The sequence below is a fragment of the Anomaloglossus baeobatrachus genome, chromosome 4 (assembly GCF_048569485.1).
Source record: "Anomaloglossus baeobatrachus isolate aAnoBae1 chromosome 4, aAnoBae1.hap1, whole genome shotgun sequence".
NCBI lineage: Eukaryota > Metazoa > Chordata > Amphibia > Anura > Aromobatidae > Anomaloglossus > Anomaloglossus baeobatrachus.
Genome location: NC_134356.1, coordinates 704914837 through 704936227, shown reverse-complemented (window position 1 = coordinate 704936227; position 21391 = coordinate 704914837). Strand labels below are relative to the sequence as shown.

The 21391-nt window shown below is 54.2% G+C and overlaps 1 protein-coding gene across 2 annotated transcripts in view; it reads right to left on the bottom strand.

Annotated features, from left to right (window-relative positions):
• ACADVL (acyl-CoA dehydrogenase very long chain) overlaps positions 1–19263 on the bottom strand; it is a 31950-nt gene extending 12687 nt beyond the window's left edge. Inside the window, exons 1-6 of one of the 2 annotated variants that reach the window (XM_075346767.1) lie at positions 19132–19263; positions 12329–12371; positions 12167–12244; positions 11226–11298; positions 11051–11115; positions 8838–8972 (exon numbers count right to left, since the gene is read on the bottom strand). In XM_075346767.1, the coding sequence (XP_075202882.1) occupies positions 8838–8972; positions 11051–11115; positions 11226–11298; positions 12167–12244; positions 12329–12371; positions 19132–19190 (453 nt within the window). In that variant the 5' untranslated portion in view covers positions 19191–19263. The remainder of the gene's footprint in view (positions 1–8837; positions 8973–11050; positions 11116–11225; positions 11299–12166; positions 12245–12328; positions 12372–19131) is intronic. The other variant, XM_075346768.1, reaches the window with a different exon arrangement.
• Positions 19264–21391: the final 2128 nt, after the last annotated feature.

The following is a 21391-nucleotide window of genomic DNA, read 5'->3' as shown; positions in this document are numbered from 1 at the left end:
TCAGGATCAGCCTGGTGCTCCAGTACTGGAGTAACACAGAGCAGTAGTGGTGGTCAGGATCAGCCTGGTGATCCAGTACTGGAGTAACACAGAGCAGTAGTGGTGGCCAGGATCAGCCTGGTGATCCAGTACTGGAGTAACATAGCGCAGTAGTGGTGGTCAGGATCAGCCTGGTGATCCAGTACTGGAGTAACATAGAGCAGTAGTGGTGGTCAGGATCAGCCTGGTGATCCAGTACTGGAGTAACAGCAGTAGTGGTGGTCAGAGTCAGCCTGGTGATCCAGTACTGGAGTAACACAGAGCAGTAGTGGTGGTCAGGATCAGCCTGGTGATCCAGTACTGGAGTAACACAGAGCAGTAGTGGTGGTCAGGATCAGCCTGGTGATCCAGTACTGGAGTAACACAGAGCAGTAGTGGTGGTTAGGATCAGCCTGGTGATCCAGTACTGGAGTAACACAGAGCAGTAGTGGTGGTCAGGATCAGCCTGGTGATCCAGTACTGGAGTAACACAGAGCAGTAGTGGTGGTCAGGATCAGCCTGGTGATCCAGTACTGGAGTAACACAGAGCAGTAGTGGTGGTCAGGATCAGCCTGGTGATCCAGTACTGGAGTAACACAGAGCAGTAGTGGTGGTCAGGATCAGCCTGGTGATCCAGTACTGGAGTAACATAGAGCAGTAGTGGTGGTCAGGATCAGCCTGGTGATCCAGTACTGGAGTAACATAGAGCAGTAGTGGTGGTCAGGATCAGCCTGGTGATCCAGTACTGGAGTAACACAGAGCAGTAGTGGTGGTTAGGATCAGCCTGGTGATCCAGTACTGGAGTAACACAGAGCAGTAGTGGTGGTCAGGATCAGCCTGGTGATCCAGTACTGGAGTAACACAGAGCAGTAGTGGTGGTTAGGATCAGCCTGGTGCTCCAGTACTGGAGTAACATAGAGCAGTAGTGGTGGTCAGGATCAGCCTGGTGCTCCAGTACTAGAGTAACATAGCGCAGTAGTGGTGGTCAGGATCAGCCTGGTGATCCAGTACTGGAGTAACACAGAGCAGTAGTGGTGGTCAGGATCAGCCTGGTGCTCCAGTACTGGAGTAACAGCAGTAGTGGTGGTCAGGATCAGCCTGGTGATCCAGTACTGGAGTAACACAGAGCAGTAGTGGTGGTCAGGATCAGCCTGGTGATCCAGTACTGGAGTAACATAGAGCAGTAGTGGTGGTCAGGATCAGCCTGGTGATCCAGTACTGGAGTAACACAGAGCAGTAGTGGTGGTCAGGATCAGCCTGGTGATCCAGTACTGGAGTAAGACAGAGCAGTAGTGGTGGTCAGGATCAGCCTGGTGATCCAGTACTGGAGTAACACAGAGCAGTAGTGGTGGTCAGGATCAGCCTGGTGATCCAGTACTGGACTAACACAGAGCAGTAGTGGTGGTCAGGATCAGCCTGGTGATCCAGTACTGGAGTAACAGCAGTAGTGGTGGTTAGGATCAGCCTGGTGATCCAGTACTGGAGTAACACAGAGCAGTAGTGGTGGTCAGGATCAGCCTGGTGATCCAGTACTGGAGTAACACAGCAGTAGTGGTGGTCAGGATCAGCCTGGTGATCCAGTACTGGAGTAACAGCAGTAGTGGTGGTTAGGATCAGCCTGGTGATCCAGTACTGGAGTAACACAGAGCAGTAGTGGTGGTCAGGATCAGCCTGGTGATCCAGTACTGGAGTAACACAGAGCAGTAGTGGTGGCCAGGATCAGCCTGGTGATCCAGTACTGGAGTAAGACAGAGCAGTAGTGGTGGTCAGGATCAGCCTGGTGATCCAGTACTGGAGTAACACAGAGCAGTAGTGGTGGTCAGGATCAGCCTGGTGATCCAGTACTGGAGTAACACAGAGCAGTAGTGGTGGTGAGGGTCGGTATGGTGTAGCCTATATACTTACTGCTGATATTCTGCACACACACGGTACATACTATATCCTCACTACTGATATTCTGCAGATGGTGTAGAATTATTAGGCAAGTTGTATTTCGAGTCACCCAAAAGACTCAAATATCAGAGCTTTCAGAGCTTAATATTTTTGGCAGTTGGAGGGGTTAATATTTTGGCAGTTGGAGGGGTTTTAGATTTTGCTTCTTAGGAGGATATGTGTGCAGGTGACTATTACTGTGCAGAATTATTAGGCAACTTAATAAAAACTAAATCTATTCCCATCTCACTTGTTTATTGTCACCAGGTAACTCAATATAACTGCACAAAATATAGAAATAAACATTTCTGACTGCAAAAACAAAACCCAAAAAATTAGTGCCCAATATATATATCGCCCCCTTTCTTTCTGATGACACTCAGCAGCCGCCATCCATAGATTCTGTCATTGCTTGATCTGTTTACCATCAACATTGCGTGCAGCAGCCACCACAGCCTCCAGCCACCGCAGCCTCCAGACACCACAGCCTCCAGCCACCACAGCCTCCAGACACTGCTCCTAGAGGTGCACTGTTTTCCCTCCCTGTAAATCTCACATTTTATGCGGGGCCACAGGTTCTCTATGGGGTTCAGATCAGGTGAACAAGGGGGCCATGTCATTATTTTGTCATTATTCTTTTAGACCTTTACTGGCCAGCCACGCTGTGGAGTAGTTGGATGCATGTGATGGAGCATTGTCCTGCATGAAAATCATGTTTTTCTTGAACGATAGCGACTTCTTCCTGTACCGCTGCTTGAAGAAGTTGTCTTCCAGACACTGGCAGTAGGTCTGAGAGTTGAGCTTCACTCCATCCTCAACCCGAAAAGGTCCCACAAGTTGATCTTTGATGATCCCAGCCCATACCAGTGCCCACCTCCACCTTGCTGGCGTCTGAGTCGGAGTGGAGCTCTCTGCCCTTTACTGATCCAGCCTCTGGCCCATCCATCTGCCCATCAAGAGTCACTCTCATTTCATCATAAAACCTGTGAAGAATCAGTCTTCAGATATTTCTTGGCCCAGTCTTGACGTTTTATCTTTGTCATGTCCCCACCGGAGTCCGCTCCTGCGACTTCTGATCCGATCACCAGGTGACGTCGTGTTCCCACCATGGATAGTGCTGGTGATGGGAGAGTAGACGGTGCCCGTGGCTATGCTGAGCGCAGGCTCCGCTCATCCACTGGGCTGGGTTTCCCTGGAACCTGCAGTACCACTGGGTGACTGTAGGTTTCATAGTATCATAGTTTTTAAGGTTGAAGGGAGACTCTAAGTCCATCTAGTTCAACCCGTAGCCTAACATGTTGATCCAGAGGAAGGCAAAAAAAAAAAACAACAATGTGGCAAACAAGCTCCAATGGGGAAAAAATGTCCTTCCTTCGTCCACATCCGGCAATCAGACTAGTTCCCTGGATCAACACCCTGTCATAAAATCTAATATACATAACTGGTAATATTACATTTTTCAGGAAAGGCATCCAGGCTCTGCTTAATGTTAGTAGTGAATCACTCATTACAACATCATGCGGCAGAGAGTTCCATAGTCTCACTGCTCGTACAGTAAAGAATCCTCGTCTGTGATTATGATTAAACCTTCTTTCCTCAAGACGTAGCGGATGCCCCCGTGTTCCAGTCGCAGGCCTAGGTGTAAAAAGATCTTTGGAAAGGTCTCTGTACTGTCCCATTCCTCTAATAATCTTGGTGGTCTTCTCTGCACCCTCTCCAGTTCAGCTATGTCCTTCTTATATATCGGTGACCAGAATTGTACACAGTATATAAGTGCGGTCGCACTAGTGACTAGTACAGAGGTAGAACTATATTTTTTTCATGAACACTTCTACCTCTTTTAATACATCCCATTATTTTATTAGCCCTGGCAGCAGCTGCCTGACACTGGCCACTAAAGTGAAGTTTACCATCCCCCCATACACCCAAGTCTTTTTCTGTGTCTGTTTTACCCAGTGTTCTACAATTAAGTACATAATCATAAATGTTATTTCCTCTACCCAAGTGCATGACCTTACATTTATCTACATTAAACTTCAATTGCCACTTCTCAGCCCAATCCTCCAATTTACATAAATCTCCCTGTAATATAAAATTATCCTCCTCTGTATTGATTACCCTGCCGAGTTTAGTATCATCTGCAAATATTGAAATTCTACTCCGCATGCCCCCAACAAGGTCATTTATAAATATGTTGAAAAGAAGCGGGCCCAATACTGACCCCTGTGGTACCCCACTATGAACTGAGACCCAGTCCGAGTACGTACCATTAATAACCACCCTTTTTTTCCTATCACTGAGCCAGTTTGTAACCCAGTTACACATATTTTCCCCTATCCCCATTATTCTCATTTTATGTACCAACCTTTTGTTTGGCACCGTATCAAAAGCTTTTGAAAAGTCCATATACACAACATCCACTGCATTTCCCTGCTCCAGGCTTGAACTTACCTCTTCATAGAAGCTGATCAGTTTGACAGGATCGATCCCTCATAAACCCATGTTGATACTCTGTCATAAGGTTATTTTTCTTGAGATACTCCAGTATAGCATCTCTCAAGAAACCCTCAAGGATTTTACCAACCGTAGAGGTTAAACTTACCGGCCTATAATTTCCCGGCTCAGTTTTTGTCCCCTTTTTGAATATTGGCACCACATTTGCATGCGCCAGTCCTGCGGTACCGACCCTGTTATTAAGGAATCTGAGAAGATTAAAAATAATGGTCTATCACAGAACTCAATTCCTGTAGTACTCTGGGGTGTAGCCATCCGGGCCCGGAGATTTGTCACCCTTAGTGATTTCGAGGCGGCGGCGTACTTCCTGCTGGGTTAAGCAGGTAATATTCAAGGGTGAATTTATGGCATCACTGGTCATGTCATCTGCCATGGCATTTTCTTGTATAAAAACCGTAGAAAAAAAGTCATTCAGCAGGTTGGCTTTACCCTCATCCCCTTCCACCATTTCACCAAGACTATTTTTAAGGGGGCCAACACTATCGCTTTTCAGTTTTTTACTGTTTATGTAGTTAAAGAATATTTTAGGATTATTTTTATTTTCTCTCGCAATGAGTCTCTCTGTCTCAAACTTAGCTAACTTAATTTGCTTTTTACATATTTTATTTAATTTTCTATAATTATATACCATATTTTCGGACCATAAGACGCACCCTGATTTTAGAGAACGAAAATAGGAAAATAAAATTTTAAGCAAAAAATGGGAGTCATGACACTGTTATGGAGCGAGGATCTGCTGTGACACTGTTATGGGGGTAATGTCTCTAAATTCTCTAGTAAGGTACCCCAGCCTGGTAATGATCCTCCTGCCTTGAATATACAGTATATGTCCCTCATCCTGCTATATACCCCATCCTGGCATATGGCCCCATCCTGCTATATACCCCCATCCTTCTATATACCCCCAACCTGTTATATACCCCCAACCTGTTATATACCCCCAACCCGTTATATACCCCCAACCCGTTATATACCCCCAACCTGTTATATACCCCCAACCTGTTATATACCCCCAACCTGCTCATATACCCCCAACCTGCTTATATACCCCCAACCTGCTTATATACCCCCAACCTGTTATATACCCCCAACCTGTTATATACCCCCAACCTGTTATATACCCCCAACCTGTTATATACCCCCAACCTGCTCATATACCACCATCCTGCTCATATACCCCCAACCTGCTCATAATATACCCCCCATCCTGCTCATAAAATACCCCCATCCTGCTATACGCCCCCATCCTGTGGCACATAAAAAAAATAAACATTCATACTCACCTTACCTCACTTCCTGCAGCATCGCTCCTCCACCCGTATGTGTCAGCGGCAGCACCGCTGAGTGGAGCCGTCCGTGTGGACACGTGCGCGTGTCATCGCTGTGCGCGCCGCTAGTCTCCACTCAGCGGCCGCTGCTGGCACAGACGGGAGGAGGAGCGATGCTGCAGGGGAACGGGGACGGCTCCACTCAGCGGCACTGCCGCTGACACAGACGGGAGGAGGAGTGATGCTGCAGGAGAACGGGGACGGCTTCACTCAGCGGCCGCCAGCAGCCAGGAGGACATCGCGGTGCTGCAGGGGAACGGTGACAGGTGAATATACTGATTCACTGCACCCCTCGCTGATTATGATGTGCGGGGGGCAGTGAATACAGCCGCACATGATCACTCCAGGCTGTAGTTGCCAGGGGTGATCATGCGGGCCAGCTGTTTATCCCTCGCCCATCATCCTGCCCACCTGCTTCAGCGCTGAGAGAAGGGCGGGAGGATGGGCGTGCATATTAAATAAGCGGGTTCACGTGGTCACAGCAGGCTCTGCTGCAGCCTGCTCGTGCCCCCGATGACCTGCGCCACCACAGCACCCTCATTCCCGGCCCTATATTCAGACCATAAGACGCACCCCCCACTTTCCCCCAACATTTGGGGGAAAAAAAGTGCGTCTTATGGTCCGAAAAATACGGTAATGCCTCATCACTACCTACCCTCTTTAATTCTTTTAAGGCTTTGTTTTTCTTTTATTGCTTCCCTTACAGCTCTATTTAGCCATAGGGGGTTCCTCCTATTTCTAGCATGTTTGTTCCCATTTTCTGCACAAGCCCTATTCAGGATGCTCATAAAAGTCTCCCATTTGCTTTGTGTACTTTTATTACTTAGTACATCATCCCAGTTTATTGCACTAAGATCATCTCTCAACCGTTTAAAATTTGCTTTCCTGAAGTTTAGTGTCCTTGTAGCCCCTCTACTATACATCTTACTAAAGAATACATGAAAACTTATTATTTTGTGATCACTATTCCCCAAGTAACCCCCAACTTGTATATTTGATATGCGGTCTGGCCTATTGGTTAGTACAAGGTCTAGTAGTGCTCCCCCTCTTGTGGGGTCCTGTACCATTTGTGAAAGGTAATTATCTTTCATTGTTATCAGAAATCTATTTCCTTTGCTGGAACTGCAAGTTTCTGTTCCCCAATTTATATCAGGATAGTTAAAGTCCCCCATAATAATTACCTCTCCGAGACTCGCTGCTTTATCAATTTGCTTTATGAGGAGATTCTCTACCTCTTCCTTAATATTCGGCGTCTTATAACACACCCCTATCAGTATTTTATTATTCATTCTCCCCCCCCTTATCTCCACCCATAGGGACTCTACATTCTCAGTACCCTCACATATGTTGTCACGCAGGATGGGTTGTAAGGATGATGTTACATATAGACACACCCCTCCCCCTCGCTTATTTGTACGGCCATTCCTGAATAGGCTATAACCCTGTAAATTAACAGCCCAGTCATAGCTCTCATCCAGCCATGTCTCTGATATCCCCACTATAGCATCATTTTCTTCCAACAATATTAATTCTAATTCCTCCACCTTATTTGTGAGGCTTCGGGCATTAGTGTACATGCACGCTACGTATGACTCTGTACCTGTATTCCTGCTTACTGTATTAACTGTCCTAACCCTTCCCCCCGTACCACCCCCAATTTCATTACTTGTGCCCTGGTCACTACATTCCCCTTCTATAAAGTGAATACCCTCGCCCCCCATTCCTAGTTTAAACACTCCTCCAACCTTCTAGCCATTTTCTGCCCCAGCACAGCTGCACCCTAGGTGGCGTGTGTCTTCCAGCTAAAGTTGCCATCATTCACCTGCAGCCAATGGGAAGACACCACACCCTTCTTATTCCCCCTCCGGTCATGTAACCACTGCCAGAGATAGTTCTATTCCTGGTTTCTGTGTTATTTGTATAGTGATTCCTGTATACTGATCTCTGCTTGTTTCCTGACTACCCTTCTGCCTGCTGTTTATGTACCTCGCTGCCCGATCATGATTGACCACTGCTTGTTTTCGGATTACGTCTTTGCCTGCCGATTCTGTCCCTGTTCTGCAATTCCTGGTTTGACCCTGCCTGACGACTACTCTCTCGGACTGCTGCCTTCCACAGGTAGTGATCTCCAGGGCCCTGTGTAATTCCAAATCCCTGTATAGGGGTTAAAGGGTTTCAGGGTTCTGGGGGTCCTGCTTGGTGAGTGGCTTCCCTCTATCCTATCCATTACATCCCATCTGAGTCTGTGGATCCAGGCAGGCGTTACAATCTTATGTTTCTTGGTCAGAGGTGGTGGTTTTTCGGCCTTCCTTACCATGGCCTGTCCCCGAGTATGGCACACCTTGTGCTTTTTGATACTTCAGTAACGTTGCTGCTCTGAAATATGGCCAAACTGGTGGCAAATGGCATCTTGGCAGCTTCACGCTTGATTTTCCTCAATTCATGGGCAGTTATTTTGCGCCTTTTTTGCCTAGCACGCTTCTTGCGACCCTGTTGGCTATTTGCCATGAAACGCTTGATTGTTCGGTGATCACACTTCAAAAGTTTGGCAATTTCAAGACTGCAAGACATCTCACAATTTTGGACTTTTCAGACCCCGTCAAATCTCTCTTCTGACCCATTTTGCCAAAAGAAAGGAAGTTGCCTAATAATTAAGCACACCTTATATAGGTGTTGATGTCATTACACCGCACCCCTCCTCATTACAGAGAGGCACATTACCGCATTTACTTAATTGGTAGTTGGCTCTCAGCCTATACAGCTTGGAGTAGGACGACATGTATAAAAAGTATCGTGATCACAATACTCATTTGCCTAATTCTGCACACAGAGTACACACGCTGTATACTCTACACTCACTGCTGATAGTTCTGCACACGGTGTACGGACTATCATGGTTGTCAGGGTCGGTCTGGGTAGAGGGCGGGGATATCTGTACATTCCAGTACAGTAATACAATAGTCACACACAGTAACACACTAATATGCTCTCATGACACTGAAATCACTGCACGCACTCCAGCACATCCCCGCTACACACCAGTACCTGCGTATTGTTCAGTCCTAAGCCTCCCAGATCAGCTGGGACTTGGAGACCAAACGCCCCGAGCTCTTTCAGTGCAGACATGGACTTTTCATCCACCCTCTGGAGGTCGTCATTCAGGGCAGGATCATTAACCTCCTACAATAGGAGAATACATACTTACATAAGGTGTTCTTACATATCATTCTCCAGGACATCCCACACAGATTAATGCCCCAGTCAGTACCAAACACACATGGCAAACAATTATGGCCCTTTGATCCTAAAATCCTACCAACAAGTTCTCCAATGATTTTACTATATCTACACCATCTCCCATCCCGTCCCTTCCCCTCCAGCGCCTTCTCCCATCCTTTCCCCTCCTTCTCCCATCCCTTCCCTCTCGCACCTTCTCTCGTCCTGTCCCTTCCCGCGCCTTCTCCAGTGCTTTCTTCAGTCCCCTCCTGTCCCATTCCTTCCCCTCCCGAGCCATCTCCCGCCTCCTCCCCTCCCGAGCCATCTCCCGCCTCCTCCCCTCCCGAGCCATCTCCCGCCTCCTCCCCTCCCGAGCCATCTCCCGTCTCTTCCCTTCGCACGTCTTCTCCCATCTTTACTTCAGTCCTTTATTGTGTTTCGTTTCTTTGCCTGTCAATGTTTTCTCCTGTCTCTTCCTCTCCCATACTACTACATCTTCTATTCCTTCCCCTCCCGTCCTACATGGTCTCCAGACTCTTCCCTTCCCATCGTATGTCTCCCCTCTTTTCCCCCACCCCACATCTCCTCCCTTTCGCCCACGTCTCCTCCCTTTCCCCCAACCAACGTCTCTTCCCTTTTTTCCCACGTCTCCTCCCTTTCCCCCACCACCCCTCCTCCCTTCCCACTCCACCTCCCATGCCACCCCACCTCCTTTCCCTCACCACTTCCCTTTCCCCCACGTTTCCCCTCCCACCCCACGTCTCCTCCCTTCCCCTCCCACCCCACGTCTCCTCCCTTCCCCTCCCACCCCACGTCTCCTCCCTTCCCCTCCCACCCCACGTCTCCTCCCACCCCACGTCTCCTCCCTTCCCCTTCCACCCCACGTCTCCTCCCTTCCCCTCCCACCCCACGTCTCCTCCCTTCCCCTCCCACCCCACATTCCCTCCCACGTCGCCTCCCTTCCCCTCCCACGTCACCTCCCTTCCCCTCCCACCCCACGTTCCCTCCCACGTCGCCTCCCTTCCCCTCCCACGTCGCCTCCCTTCCCCTCCCCTCCCACGTCGCCTCCCTTCCCTTCCCCTCCAGAGCCATCTGTCATCTCTTCGCCTCCCGTACGCCTTCTCCCAAGTCTTCTTCTGCCTTTTGTGTACTTTGTAGTGTTTTGTTTCTTTGCCTAATTTTCAATGTCTTCTCCTATCTCTTCCCTTAACTACCTACGTCGACCCCCCCACCGTCCCCTTCCCCTCTCGCGCCTCCTCCAGTCCCCTTCCCCTCTCGCGCCTCCTCCAGTCCCCTTCCCCTCTCGCGCCTCCTCCAGTCCCCTTCCCCTCTCGCGCCTCCTCCAGTCCCCTTCCCCTCTCGCGCCTCCTCTAGTCCCCTTCCCCTCTCGCGCCTCCTCTAGTCCCCTTCCCCTCTCGCATCTCCTACAGTCCCCTTCCCCTCTCGCGCCTCCTACAGTCCCCTTCCCCTCCCGCGCCTCCTACAGTCCCCTTCCCCTCCAGCGCCTCCTCCAGTCCCTTCCCCTCCCGTGCATCCTCCAGTCCCTTCCTCTCCCGCGCCTCCTCCAGTCCCTTCCCGCGCCTCCTCCAGTCCCTTGCCCTTCCGTGCCTCCTTCCCTCTCCTCCTCCCCACGCCTCCTTCCCTCTCCTCCTCCCCAGGCCTCCTTCCCTCTCCTCCTCCCCAGGCCTCCTTCCCTCTCCTCCTCCCCAGGCCTCCTTCCCTCTCCTCCTCCCCACCTCCTCTCGGACCACCTCCCCTCCCGCGCCGCCTCCTCTCTCCTCCCGTGGCTCCTCTCCTCTCTCCCTTCTCGTGCCTCCTCCCCTCCCACACCTATTCACCCCGTCCCGCGCCTCCTCCCCTTCCCTCTCCTGCCTCCTCCCCTCCCGCGCCCCCTCTCTTCCAGCGCTTCCTCCTCTTCCATGCCTCTTCCCCTAGACTTCCCTCCCGCACCTCCTCCCCTCTCTTCCCGCACCTCCTCCCCTCTCTTTCTACATGTTCTCCCATCTACATGTTCTCCCATCTACACCTCCCAGTTAACTTACTTGGAAGAATCTGGACACCGGACCAACCAACTCACTGAGGAACTGTGACTGGTCCTCACTCAACACTACAAGTAGAGAAGACAGGATGAGAGAGGACAGGACTGACACAGAACAGAAGTGGAAAGTCATGTGCACAGTATTAGATATATCTATATCCACACTGCTTGTATCTTACCTGATGGATATGGGAAGACTTGCTGTGTATGAATCAGTCCGCTGAACATCCCCACAGCAAATGACAGAGATTCCTGGAGAGGGGTGAAGGACAACAGTAAGAAAGCGGAGACGGCCCTATATGTGACCGCTCTCTGTATACACTACACCCGTCACTACTATATATACAGGTGTGTGACCGCTCTCTGTATACACTACACCCGTCACTACTATATATACAGGTGTGTGACCGGTCTCTGTATACACTACACCCGTCACTACTATATATCCAGGTGTGTGACCACTCTCTGTATACACTACACCCGTCACTACTATATATCCAGGTGTGTGACCGCTCTCTGTATACACTACACCCGTCACTACTATATATCCAGGTGTAGGACCGCTCTCTGTATACACTACACCCGTCACTACTATATATCCAGGTGTATGACCGCTCTCTGTATACACTACACCCGTCACTACTATATATCCAGGTGTAGGACCGCTCTCTGTATACACTACACCCGTCACTACTATATATCCAGGTGTATGACCGCTCTCTGTATACACTACACCCGTCACTACTATATATCCAGGTGTGTGACCGCTCTCTGTATACACTACACCCGTCACTACTATATATACAGGTGTGTGACCGGTCTCTGTATACACTACACCCGTCACTACTATATATCCAGGTGTGTGACCACTCTCTGTATACACTACACCCGTCACTACTATATATCCAGGTGTGTGACCGCTCTCTGTATACACTACACCCGTCACTACTATATATCCAGGTGTGTGACCGCTCTCTGTATACACTACACCCGTCACTACTATATATCCAGGTGTGTGACCGCTCTCTGTATACACTACACCCGTCACTACTATATATCCAGGTGTATGACCGCTCTCTGTATACACTACATATGGGACAGTCTCTGGGGTAGAACTTACTGGAGAGCTCTTCTGGGCCTCGTGGACATAACCGGAGGAGGTGGTGGACGCGGAGACGCCATCTTTATCCAGTACAGTCTGAAGTAAGCATTGAAATACACAAGATAAGTGCTATAAAGAAGAACGCGACATGGACACAAGCGGGTGCCGGACAAGCGTTACCTCTGTGGATTGGGCGTACCCCCGGACGTATCCAGCCTGGGTCCTGTGTAACACAGAGCGGTAAGTTACAGCAGAGCCACCACCCGCTAAAGAGACACTGAATCCATAGAGTCACCCGCTAAAGAGACACTGAATCCATAGAGTCACCCGCTAAAGAGACACTGAATCCATAGAGTCACCCACTAAAGAGACACTGAGTCCATAGAGTCACCCTCTAAAGAGACACTGAATCCATAGAGTCACCCTCTAAAGAGACACTGAATCCATAGAGTCACCCACTAAAGAGACACTGAGTCCATAGAGTCACCCCATAAAGAGACACTGAGTCCATAGAGTCACCCTCTAAAGAGACACTGAATCCATAGAGTCACCCTCTAAAGAGACACTGAATCCATAGAGTCACCCTCTAAAGAGACACTGAATCCATAGAGTCACCCTCTAAAGAGACACTGAATCCAGAGTCACCCTCTAAAGAGACACTGAATCCATAGAGTCACCCTTTAAAGAGACACTGAATCCATAGAGTCACCCTTTAAAGAGACACTGAATCCATAGAGTCACCCTTTAAAGAGACACTGAATCCATAGAGTCACCCTTTAAAGAGACACTGAATCCATAGAGTCACCCTTTAAAGAGACACTGAATCCATAGAGTCACCCTCTAAAGAGACACTGAGTCCATAGAGTCACCCTTTAAAGAGACACGGAATCCATAGAGTCACCCTCTAAAGAGACACTGAATCAATAGAGTCACCCCATAAAGAGACACTGAATCCATAGAGTCACCCTCTAAGTAATCACTGAATGACATGGACAACCCCCGCCTGGTGCTCCACGGTCTCCAGATACTTGTACATTCCCCCCATGGTGAGCTGAGCGGACCCTGTGCCTATCTCATAGCATCAGATTGTACGGTCAGTCCCACTGTATGCCTGCGGATCTGCGAGAGGACGACCTCTCCGTCGCCTTCAGTCGGGCCGCGGGTCTGCGAAAGGACAACTTCTCCTTCGCCTTCAGTCGGGCCGCGGGTCTGCGAGAGGACAACTTCTCCGTCGCCTTCAGTCGGGCAGCGGGTCTGCGAGAGAACAACCTCTGCTGTCACCTTCAGTCGGGCCGCGGGTCTGCGAGAGGACAACCTCTCCTGTCACCTTTAGTCGGGCCGCGGGTCTGCGAGAGGGCAACCTCTCCGTCACCTTCAGTCGGGCCGCGGGTCTGCGAGAGGGCAACCTCCCCGTCACCTTCAGTCGGGCCGCGGGTCTGCGAGAGGACAACCTCTCCGTCACCTTCAGTCGGGTCTGCGAGAGAACAACCTCTCCGTTGCCTTCAGTCGGGCCGCGGGTCTGCGAGAGGACAACCTCTCCGTCACCTTCAGTCGGGTCTGCGAGAGAACAACCTCTCCTGTCACCTTCAGTCGGGCTGCGGGTCTGCGAGAGGGCGACCTCTCCGTCGCCTTCAGTCGGGCCGTGGATCTGCGAGAGGACGCCCTCTCCGTCGCCTTCAGTCGGGCCGCGGGTCTGCGAGAGGGCGCCCTCTCCGTCGCCTTCAGTCGGGCAGCGGGTCTGCGAGAGGGCGCCCTCTCCCGTAGCCTTCAGTCGGGCCGCGGGTCTGCGAGAGGACAACCTCTCCGTCGCCTTCAGTCGGGCCACGGGTCTGCGAAAGGACAACTTCTCCGTCGCCTTCAGTCGGGCCGCGGGTCTGCAAGAGGACAACTTCTCCGTCGCCTTCAGTCGGGCCGCGGGTCTACGAGAGGACGCCCTCTCCCGTCACCTTCAGTCGGGTCGCGGGTCTGCGAGAGGACGCCCTCTCCCGTCACCTTCAGTCGGCCCGCGGGTCTGCGAGAGGACACCCTCTCCCGTCACTTTCAGTCGGGCCGCGGGTCTGCGAGAGGGCGCCCTCTCCGTCACCTTCAGTCGGGCTGCGGGTCTGCGAGAGGACAACCTCTCCTTCGCCTACAGTCGGGCCACGGGTCTGCGAGAAAACAACTTCTCCGTCGCCTTCAGTCAGGCCGCGGGTCTGCGAGAGGACAACTTCTACGTAGCCTTCAGTCGGGTCGCGGGTCTGCGAGAGGACAACCTCTCCGTCACCTTCAGTCGGGTCTGCGAGAGAACAACCTCTCCTGTCACCTTCAGTCGGGCCGCGGGTCTGCGAGAGGACGCCCTCTCCCGTCACTTTCAGTCGGGCCGCGGGTCTGCGAGAGGAGAACCTCTCTGTCACCTTCAGTCGGGCCGCGGGTCTGCGAGAGGACAACCTCTCCTTCGCCTACAGTCGGGCAGCGGGTCTGCGAGAGGACAACTTCTCCGTCGCCTTCAGTCGGGCAGCGGGTCTGCGAGAGAACAACCTCTGCTGTCACCTTCAGTCGGGCCGCGGGTCTGCGAGAGGACAACCTCTCCTGTCACCTTTAGTCGGGCCGCGGGTCTGCGAGAGGAGAACCTCGCCTGTCACCTTTAGTCAGGCCGCGGGTCTGCGAGAGGACAACCTCTCCGTCGCCTCCAGTCGGGCCGCGGGTCTGCGAGAGGACAACCTCTCCGTCACCTTCAGTCGGGTCTGCGAGAGAACAACCTCTCCTGTCACCTTCAGTCGGGCCGCGGGTCTGCGAGAGGACAACCTCTCCTTCGCCTACAGTCGGGCAGCGGGTCTGCGAGAGGACAACTTCTCCGTCGCCTTCAGTCGGGCAGCGGGTCTGCGAGAGAACAACCTCTGCTGTCACCTTCAGTCGGGCCGCGGGTCTGCGAGAGGGCGACCTCTCCGTCACCTTCAGTCAGGCCGCGGGTCTGCGAGAGGACAACCTCTCCGTCACCTTCAGTTGGGTCTGCGAGAGAACAACCTCTCCGTCGCCTTCAGTCGGGCCGCGGGTCTGCGAAAGGACAACCTCTCCGTCACCTTCAGTCGGGTCTGCGAGAGAACAACCTCTCCTGTCACCTTCAGTCGGGCTGCGGGTCTGCGAGAGGGCGACCTCTCCGTCACCTTCAGTCGGGCCGCGGGTCTGCGAGAGGACAACTTCTCCGTCGCCTACAGTCGGGCCGCGGGTCTGCGAGAGGACAACTTCTCCGTCGCCTTCAGTCGGGCAGTGGGTCTGCGAGAGGACAACTTCTCCGTCGCCTTCAGTCGGGCCGCGGGTCTGCGAGAGGACAACCTCTCCGTCACCTTTAGTCGGGCCGCGGGTCTGCGAGAGGACAACCTCTCCTGTCACCTTTAGTCGGGTCTGCGAGAGGACAACCTCTCAGTCACCTTCAGTCGGGCCGTGGGTCTGCGAGAGGACAACCTCTCCGTCACCTTTAGTCGGGCCGCGGGTCTGCGAGAGGACAACCTCTCCTGTCACCTTTAGTCGGGCCGCGGGTCTGCGAGAGGAGAACCTCGCCTGTCACCTTTAGTCAGGCCGCGGGTCTGCGAGAGGACAACCCCTCCGTCGCCTCCAGTCGGGCCGCGGGTCTGCGACAGGACAACCTCTCCGTCACCTTCAGTCGGGCAGCGGGTCTGCGAGAGAATAACCTCTCCTGTCACCTTCAGTCGGGCCGCGGGTCTGCGAGAGGGCGACCTCTCCGTCACCTTCAGTCGGGCCGCGGGTCTGCGAGAGGACAACCTCTCCGTCACCTTCAGTCGGGTCTGCGAGAGAACAACCTCTCCGTCGCCTTCAGTCGGGCCGCGGGTCTGCGAGAGGACAACCTCTCCGTCACCTTCAGTCGGGTCTGCGAGAGAACAACCTCTCCTGTCACCTTCAGTCGGGCCGCGGGTCTGCGAGAGGGCGACATCTCCGTCACCTTCAGTCGGGCCGCGGGTCTGCGAGAGGGCGACATCTCCGTCACCTTCAGTCGGGCCGCGGGTCTGCGAGAGGGCAACCTCTCAGTCACCTTCAGTCGGGCCATGGGTCTGCGAGAGGGCGACCTCTCCGTCACCTTCAGTCGGGCCGCGGGTCTACGAGAGGACGCCCTCTCCCGTCACTTTGTCGGGCCGTGGGTCTGCGAGAGGGCGCCCTCTCCCGTAGCCTTCAGTCGGGCCGCGGGTCTGCGAGAGGACAACTTCTCCGTCGCCTACAGTCGGGCCGCGGGTCTGCGAGAGGACAACTTCTCCGTCGCCTTCAGTCGGGCAGTGGGTCTGCGAGAGGACAACTTCTCCGTCGCCTTCAGTCGGGCCGCGGGTCTGCGAGAGGACAACCTCTCCGTCACCTTTAGTCGGGCCGCGGGTCTGCGAGAGGACAACCTCTCCTGTCACCTTTAGTCGGGTCTGCGAGAGGACAACCTCTCAGTCACCTTCAGTCGGGCCGCGGGTCTGCGAGAGGACAACCTCTCCGTCACCTTTAGTCGGGCCGCGGGTCTGCGAGAGGACAACCTCTCCTGTCACCTTTAGTCGGGCCGCGGGTCTGCGAGAGGAGAACCTCGCCTGTCACCTTTAGTCAGGCCGCGGGTCTGCGAGAGGACAACCTCTCCGTCGCCTCCAGTCGGGCCGCGGGTCTGCGACAGGACAACCTCTCCGTCACCTTCAGTCGGGCAGCGGGTCTGCGAGAGAATAACCTCTCCTGTCACCTTCAGTCGGGCCGCGGGTCTGCGAGAGGGCGACCTCTCCGTCACCTTCAGTCGGGCCGCGGGTCTGCGAGAGGACAACCTCTCCGTCACCTTCAGTCGGGTCTGCGAGAGAACAACCTCTCCGTCGCCTTCAGTCGGGCCGCGGGTCTGCGAGAGGACAACCTCTCCGTCACCTTCAGTCGGGCCGCGGGTCTGCGAGAGGGCAACCTCTCCGTCACCTTCAGTCGGGCCGCGGGTCTGCGAGAGGACAACCTCTCCGTCACCTTCAGTCGGGTCTGCGAGAGAACAACCTCTCCTGTCACCTTCAGTCGGGCCGCGGGTCTGCGAGAGGGCGACATCTCCGTCACCTTCAGTCGGGCCGCGGGTCTGCGAGAGGGCAACCTCTCAGTCACCTTCAGTCGGGCCGCGGGTCTGCGAGAGGGCGGCCTCTCCGTCACCTTCAGTCGGGCCATGGGTCTGCGAGAGGGCGACCTCTCCGTCACCTTCAGTCGGGCCGCGGGTCTGTGAGAAGACAACCTCTCCGTCACCTTCAGTCGGGCCGTGGGTCTACGAGAGGACGCCCTCTCCCGTCACTTTGTCGGGCCGTGGGTCTGCGAGAGGGCGCCCTCTCCCGTAGCCTTCAGTCGGGCCGCGGGTCTGCGAGAGGACAACTTCTCCGTCGCCTACAGTCGGGCCGCGGGTCTGCGAGAGGACAACTTCTCCGTCGCCTTCAGTCGGGCAGTGGGTCTGCGAGAGGACAACTTCTCCGTCGCCTTCAGTCGGGCCGCGGGTCTGCGAGAGGACAACCTCTCCGTCACCTTTAGTCGGGCCGCGGGTCTGCGAGAGGACAACCTCTCCTGTCACCTTTAGTCGGGTCTGCGAGAGGACAACCTCTCAGTCACCTTCAGTCGGGCCGCGGGTCTGCGAGAGGACAACCTCTCCGTCACCTTTAGTCGGGCCGCGGGTCTGCGAGAGGACAACCTCTCCTGTCACCTTTAGTCGGGCCGCGGGTCTGCGAGAGGAGAACCTCGCCTGTCACCTTTAGTCAGGCCGCGGGTCTGCGAGAGGACAACCTCTCCGTCGCCTCCAGTCGGGCCGCGGGTCTGCGACAGGACAACCTCTCCGTCACCTTCAGTCGGGCAGCGGGTCTGCGAGAGAATAACCTCTCCTGTCACCTTCAGTCGGGCCGCGGGTCTGCGAGAGGGCGACCTCTCCATCACCTTCAGTCGGGCCGCGGGTCTGCGAGAGGACAACCTCTCCGTCACCTTCAGTCGGGTCTGCGAGAGAACAACCTCTCCGTCGCCTTCAGTCGGGCCGCGGGTCTGCGAGAGGACAACCTCTCCGTCACCTTCAGTCGGGCCGCGGGTCTGCGAGAGGGCAACCTCTCCGTCACCTTCAGTCGGGCCGCGGGTCTGCGAGAGGACAACCTCTCCGTCACCTTCAGTCGGGTCTACGAGAGAACAACCTCTCCTGTCACCTTCAGTCGGGCCGCGGGTCTGCGAGAGGGCGACATCTCCGTCACCTTCAGTCGGGCCGCGGGTCTGCGAGAGGGCAACCTCTCAGTCACCTTCAGTCGGGCCATGGGTCTGCGAGAGGGCGACCTCTCCGTCACCTTCAGTCGGGCCGCGGGTCTGCGAGAGGACAACCTCTCCGTCACCTTCAGTCGGGTCTACGAGAGAACAACCTCTCCTGTCACCTTCAGTCGGGCCGCGGGTCTGCGAGAGGACAACTTCTCCGTCGCCTTCAGTCGGGCCGCGGGTCTGCGAGAGGACAACTTCTCCGTCGCCTTCAGTCGGGCCGCGGGTCTGCGAGAGGACAACTTCTCCGTCGCCTTCAGTCGGGCCGCGGGTCTGCGAGAGGATGCCCTCTCCATCACCTTTGGTCCAGCTGCAGGCCTATAAGTGGACCCCCCCTCCACCTCCAGACCGACTGCGGGACTCAGACAGCTCCTCCCACGCGCGGGGCGCCCCCTCTCTGCTGCCACCGCTCCTCCCACGCGCGGGGCGCCCCCTCTCCGCCGCCCCTCCTATATAATATACACTCTACTATCCCCCTCTTATGTACGCGGAGGAGGATATACTCTGCACACAGCACATGACAGTGGTTCAGCCAATAGAGGATTACACGGGTGAACTATTCCACAGAGTATAGACCCCTCAGCACTCCCCCAGCTCCGGATAATGGTAGAGCCCCGTCACATAGGACACAATGGCCACGTCGCGCGGACCGTACCACTGTACACGATTAGTGGGTAATGGACCGTGTAGCTTCGGGACATTCACCACCAGTACCGGGAGCCGCTTACCCCCGGGCGATATGACGGAGGAATCCTCGGGACACAGCAGCCGGTAACATCGCTCTCATACTGTGGGTCCAGCAAGGTCACCGCACTTCCGGCACCGCGTGACTTCAGCTCCCTTTGCATTGTGGGAGTTGTAGTTTGAGGAGTCAGAGGCGGGACGCACGTATCCTCCTGGAGGCCGTATCGCCGCATATCAGCCCGGCGAACGCCGCCATTCTAATCTCCAGAGCGCTCTGCGGCAGTCACGTGGAGAGGCCGCTGAGGTGATAGTCACGTGTCAGCCAAAACATTAATACCCCCCTGAAGGCGAAGAGAAGGCTGTGCGCAACAGTACACTGACATACACCTGACAGGAGAGCAGACGGCTGTACTGTGTACACTGACACACACCTGACAGGGGAGGAGACGGCTGTTCTGTGTACACTGACACACACCTGACAGGAGAGGAGACGGCTGTACTGTGTACACTGACACACACCTGACGGGAGAGGAGACGGCTGTACTGTGTACACTGACACACACCTGACAGGGGAGGAGACGGCTGTTCTGTGTACACTGACACACACCTGACAGGGGAGGAGACGGCTGTTCTGTGTACACTGACACACACCTGACAGGAGAGGAGACGGCTGTTCTGTGTACACTGACACACACCTGACAGGAGAGGAGACGGCTATACTGTGTACACTGACATACACCTGACAGGAGAGCAGACGGCTGTACTGTGTACACTGACACACACCTGACAGGAGAGGAGACGGCTGTACTGTGTACACTGACACACACCTGACAGGAGAGCAGACGGCTATACTGTGTACACTGACACACACCTGACGGGAGAGGAGACGGCTGTACTGTGTACACTGACACACACCTGACAGGGGAGGAGACGGCTGTTCTGTGTACACTGACACACACCTGACAGGAGAGGAGACGGCTGTACTGTGTACACTGACACACACCTGACGGGAGAGGAGACGGCTGTACTGTGTACACTGACACACACCTGACGGGAGAGGAGACGGCTGTACTGTGTACACTGACATACACCTGACAGGAGAGCAGACGGCTGTACTGTGTACACTGACACACACCTGACAGGAGAGGAGACGGCTGTACTGTGTACACTGACACACACCTGACAGGAGAGGAGACGGCTGTACTGTGTACACTGACACACACCTGACAGGAGAGCAGACGGCTGTACTGTGTACACTGACACACACCTGACAGGAGAGGAGACGGCTGTACTGTGTACACTGACACACACCTGACAGGAGAGCAGACGGCTGTACTGTGTACACTGACACACACCTGACAGGAGAGGAGACGGCTGTACTGTGTACACTGACACACACCTGACAGGAGAGGAGACGGCTGTACTGTGTACACTGACACACACCTGACAGGAGAGGAGACGGCTGTACTGTGTACACTGACACACACCTGACAGGAGAGCAGACGGCTGTACTGTGTACACTGACACACACCTGACAGGAGAGGAGACGGCTGTACTGTGTACACTGACACACACCTGACAGGAGAGCAGACGGCTGTACTGTGTACACTGACACACACCTGACAGGAGAGCAGACGGCTGTACTGTGTACACTGACACACACCTGACAGGAGAGGAGACGGCTGTACTGTGTACACTGACACACACCTGACAGGAGAGGAGACGGCTGTACTGTGTACACTGACACACACCTGACAGGAGAGGAGACGGCTATACTGTGTACACTGACACACACCTGACAGGGGAGGAGACGGCTGTACTGTGTACACTGACACACACCTGACGGGAGAGGAGACGGCTGTACTGTGTACACTGACACACACCTGACAGGAGAGGAGACGGCTGTACTGTGTACACTGACACACACCTGACAGGGGAGGAGACGGCTGTACTGTGTACACTGACACACACCTGACGGGAGAGGAGACGGCTGTACTATGTACACTGACACACACCTGACAGGAGAGGAGACGGCTGTACTGTGTACACTGACACACACCTGACAGGAGAGGAGACGGCTGTACTGTGTACACTGACACACACCTGACAGGAGAGGAGACGGCTATACTGTGTACACTGACACACACCTGACAGGGGAGGAGACGGCTGTACTGTGTACACTGACACACACCTGACGGGAGAGGAGACGGCTGTACTATGTACACTGACACACACCTGACAGGAGAGGAGACGGCTGTACTGTGTACACTGACACACACCTGACAGGAGAGCAGACGGCTGTAC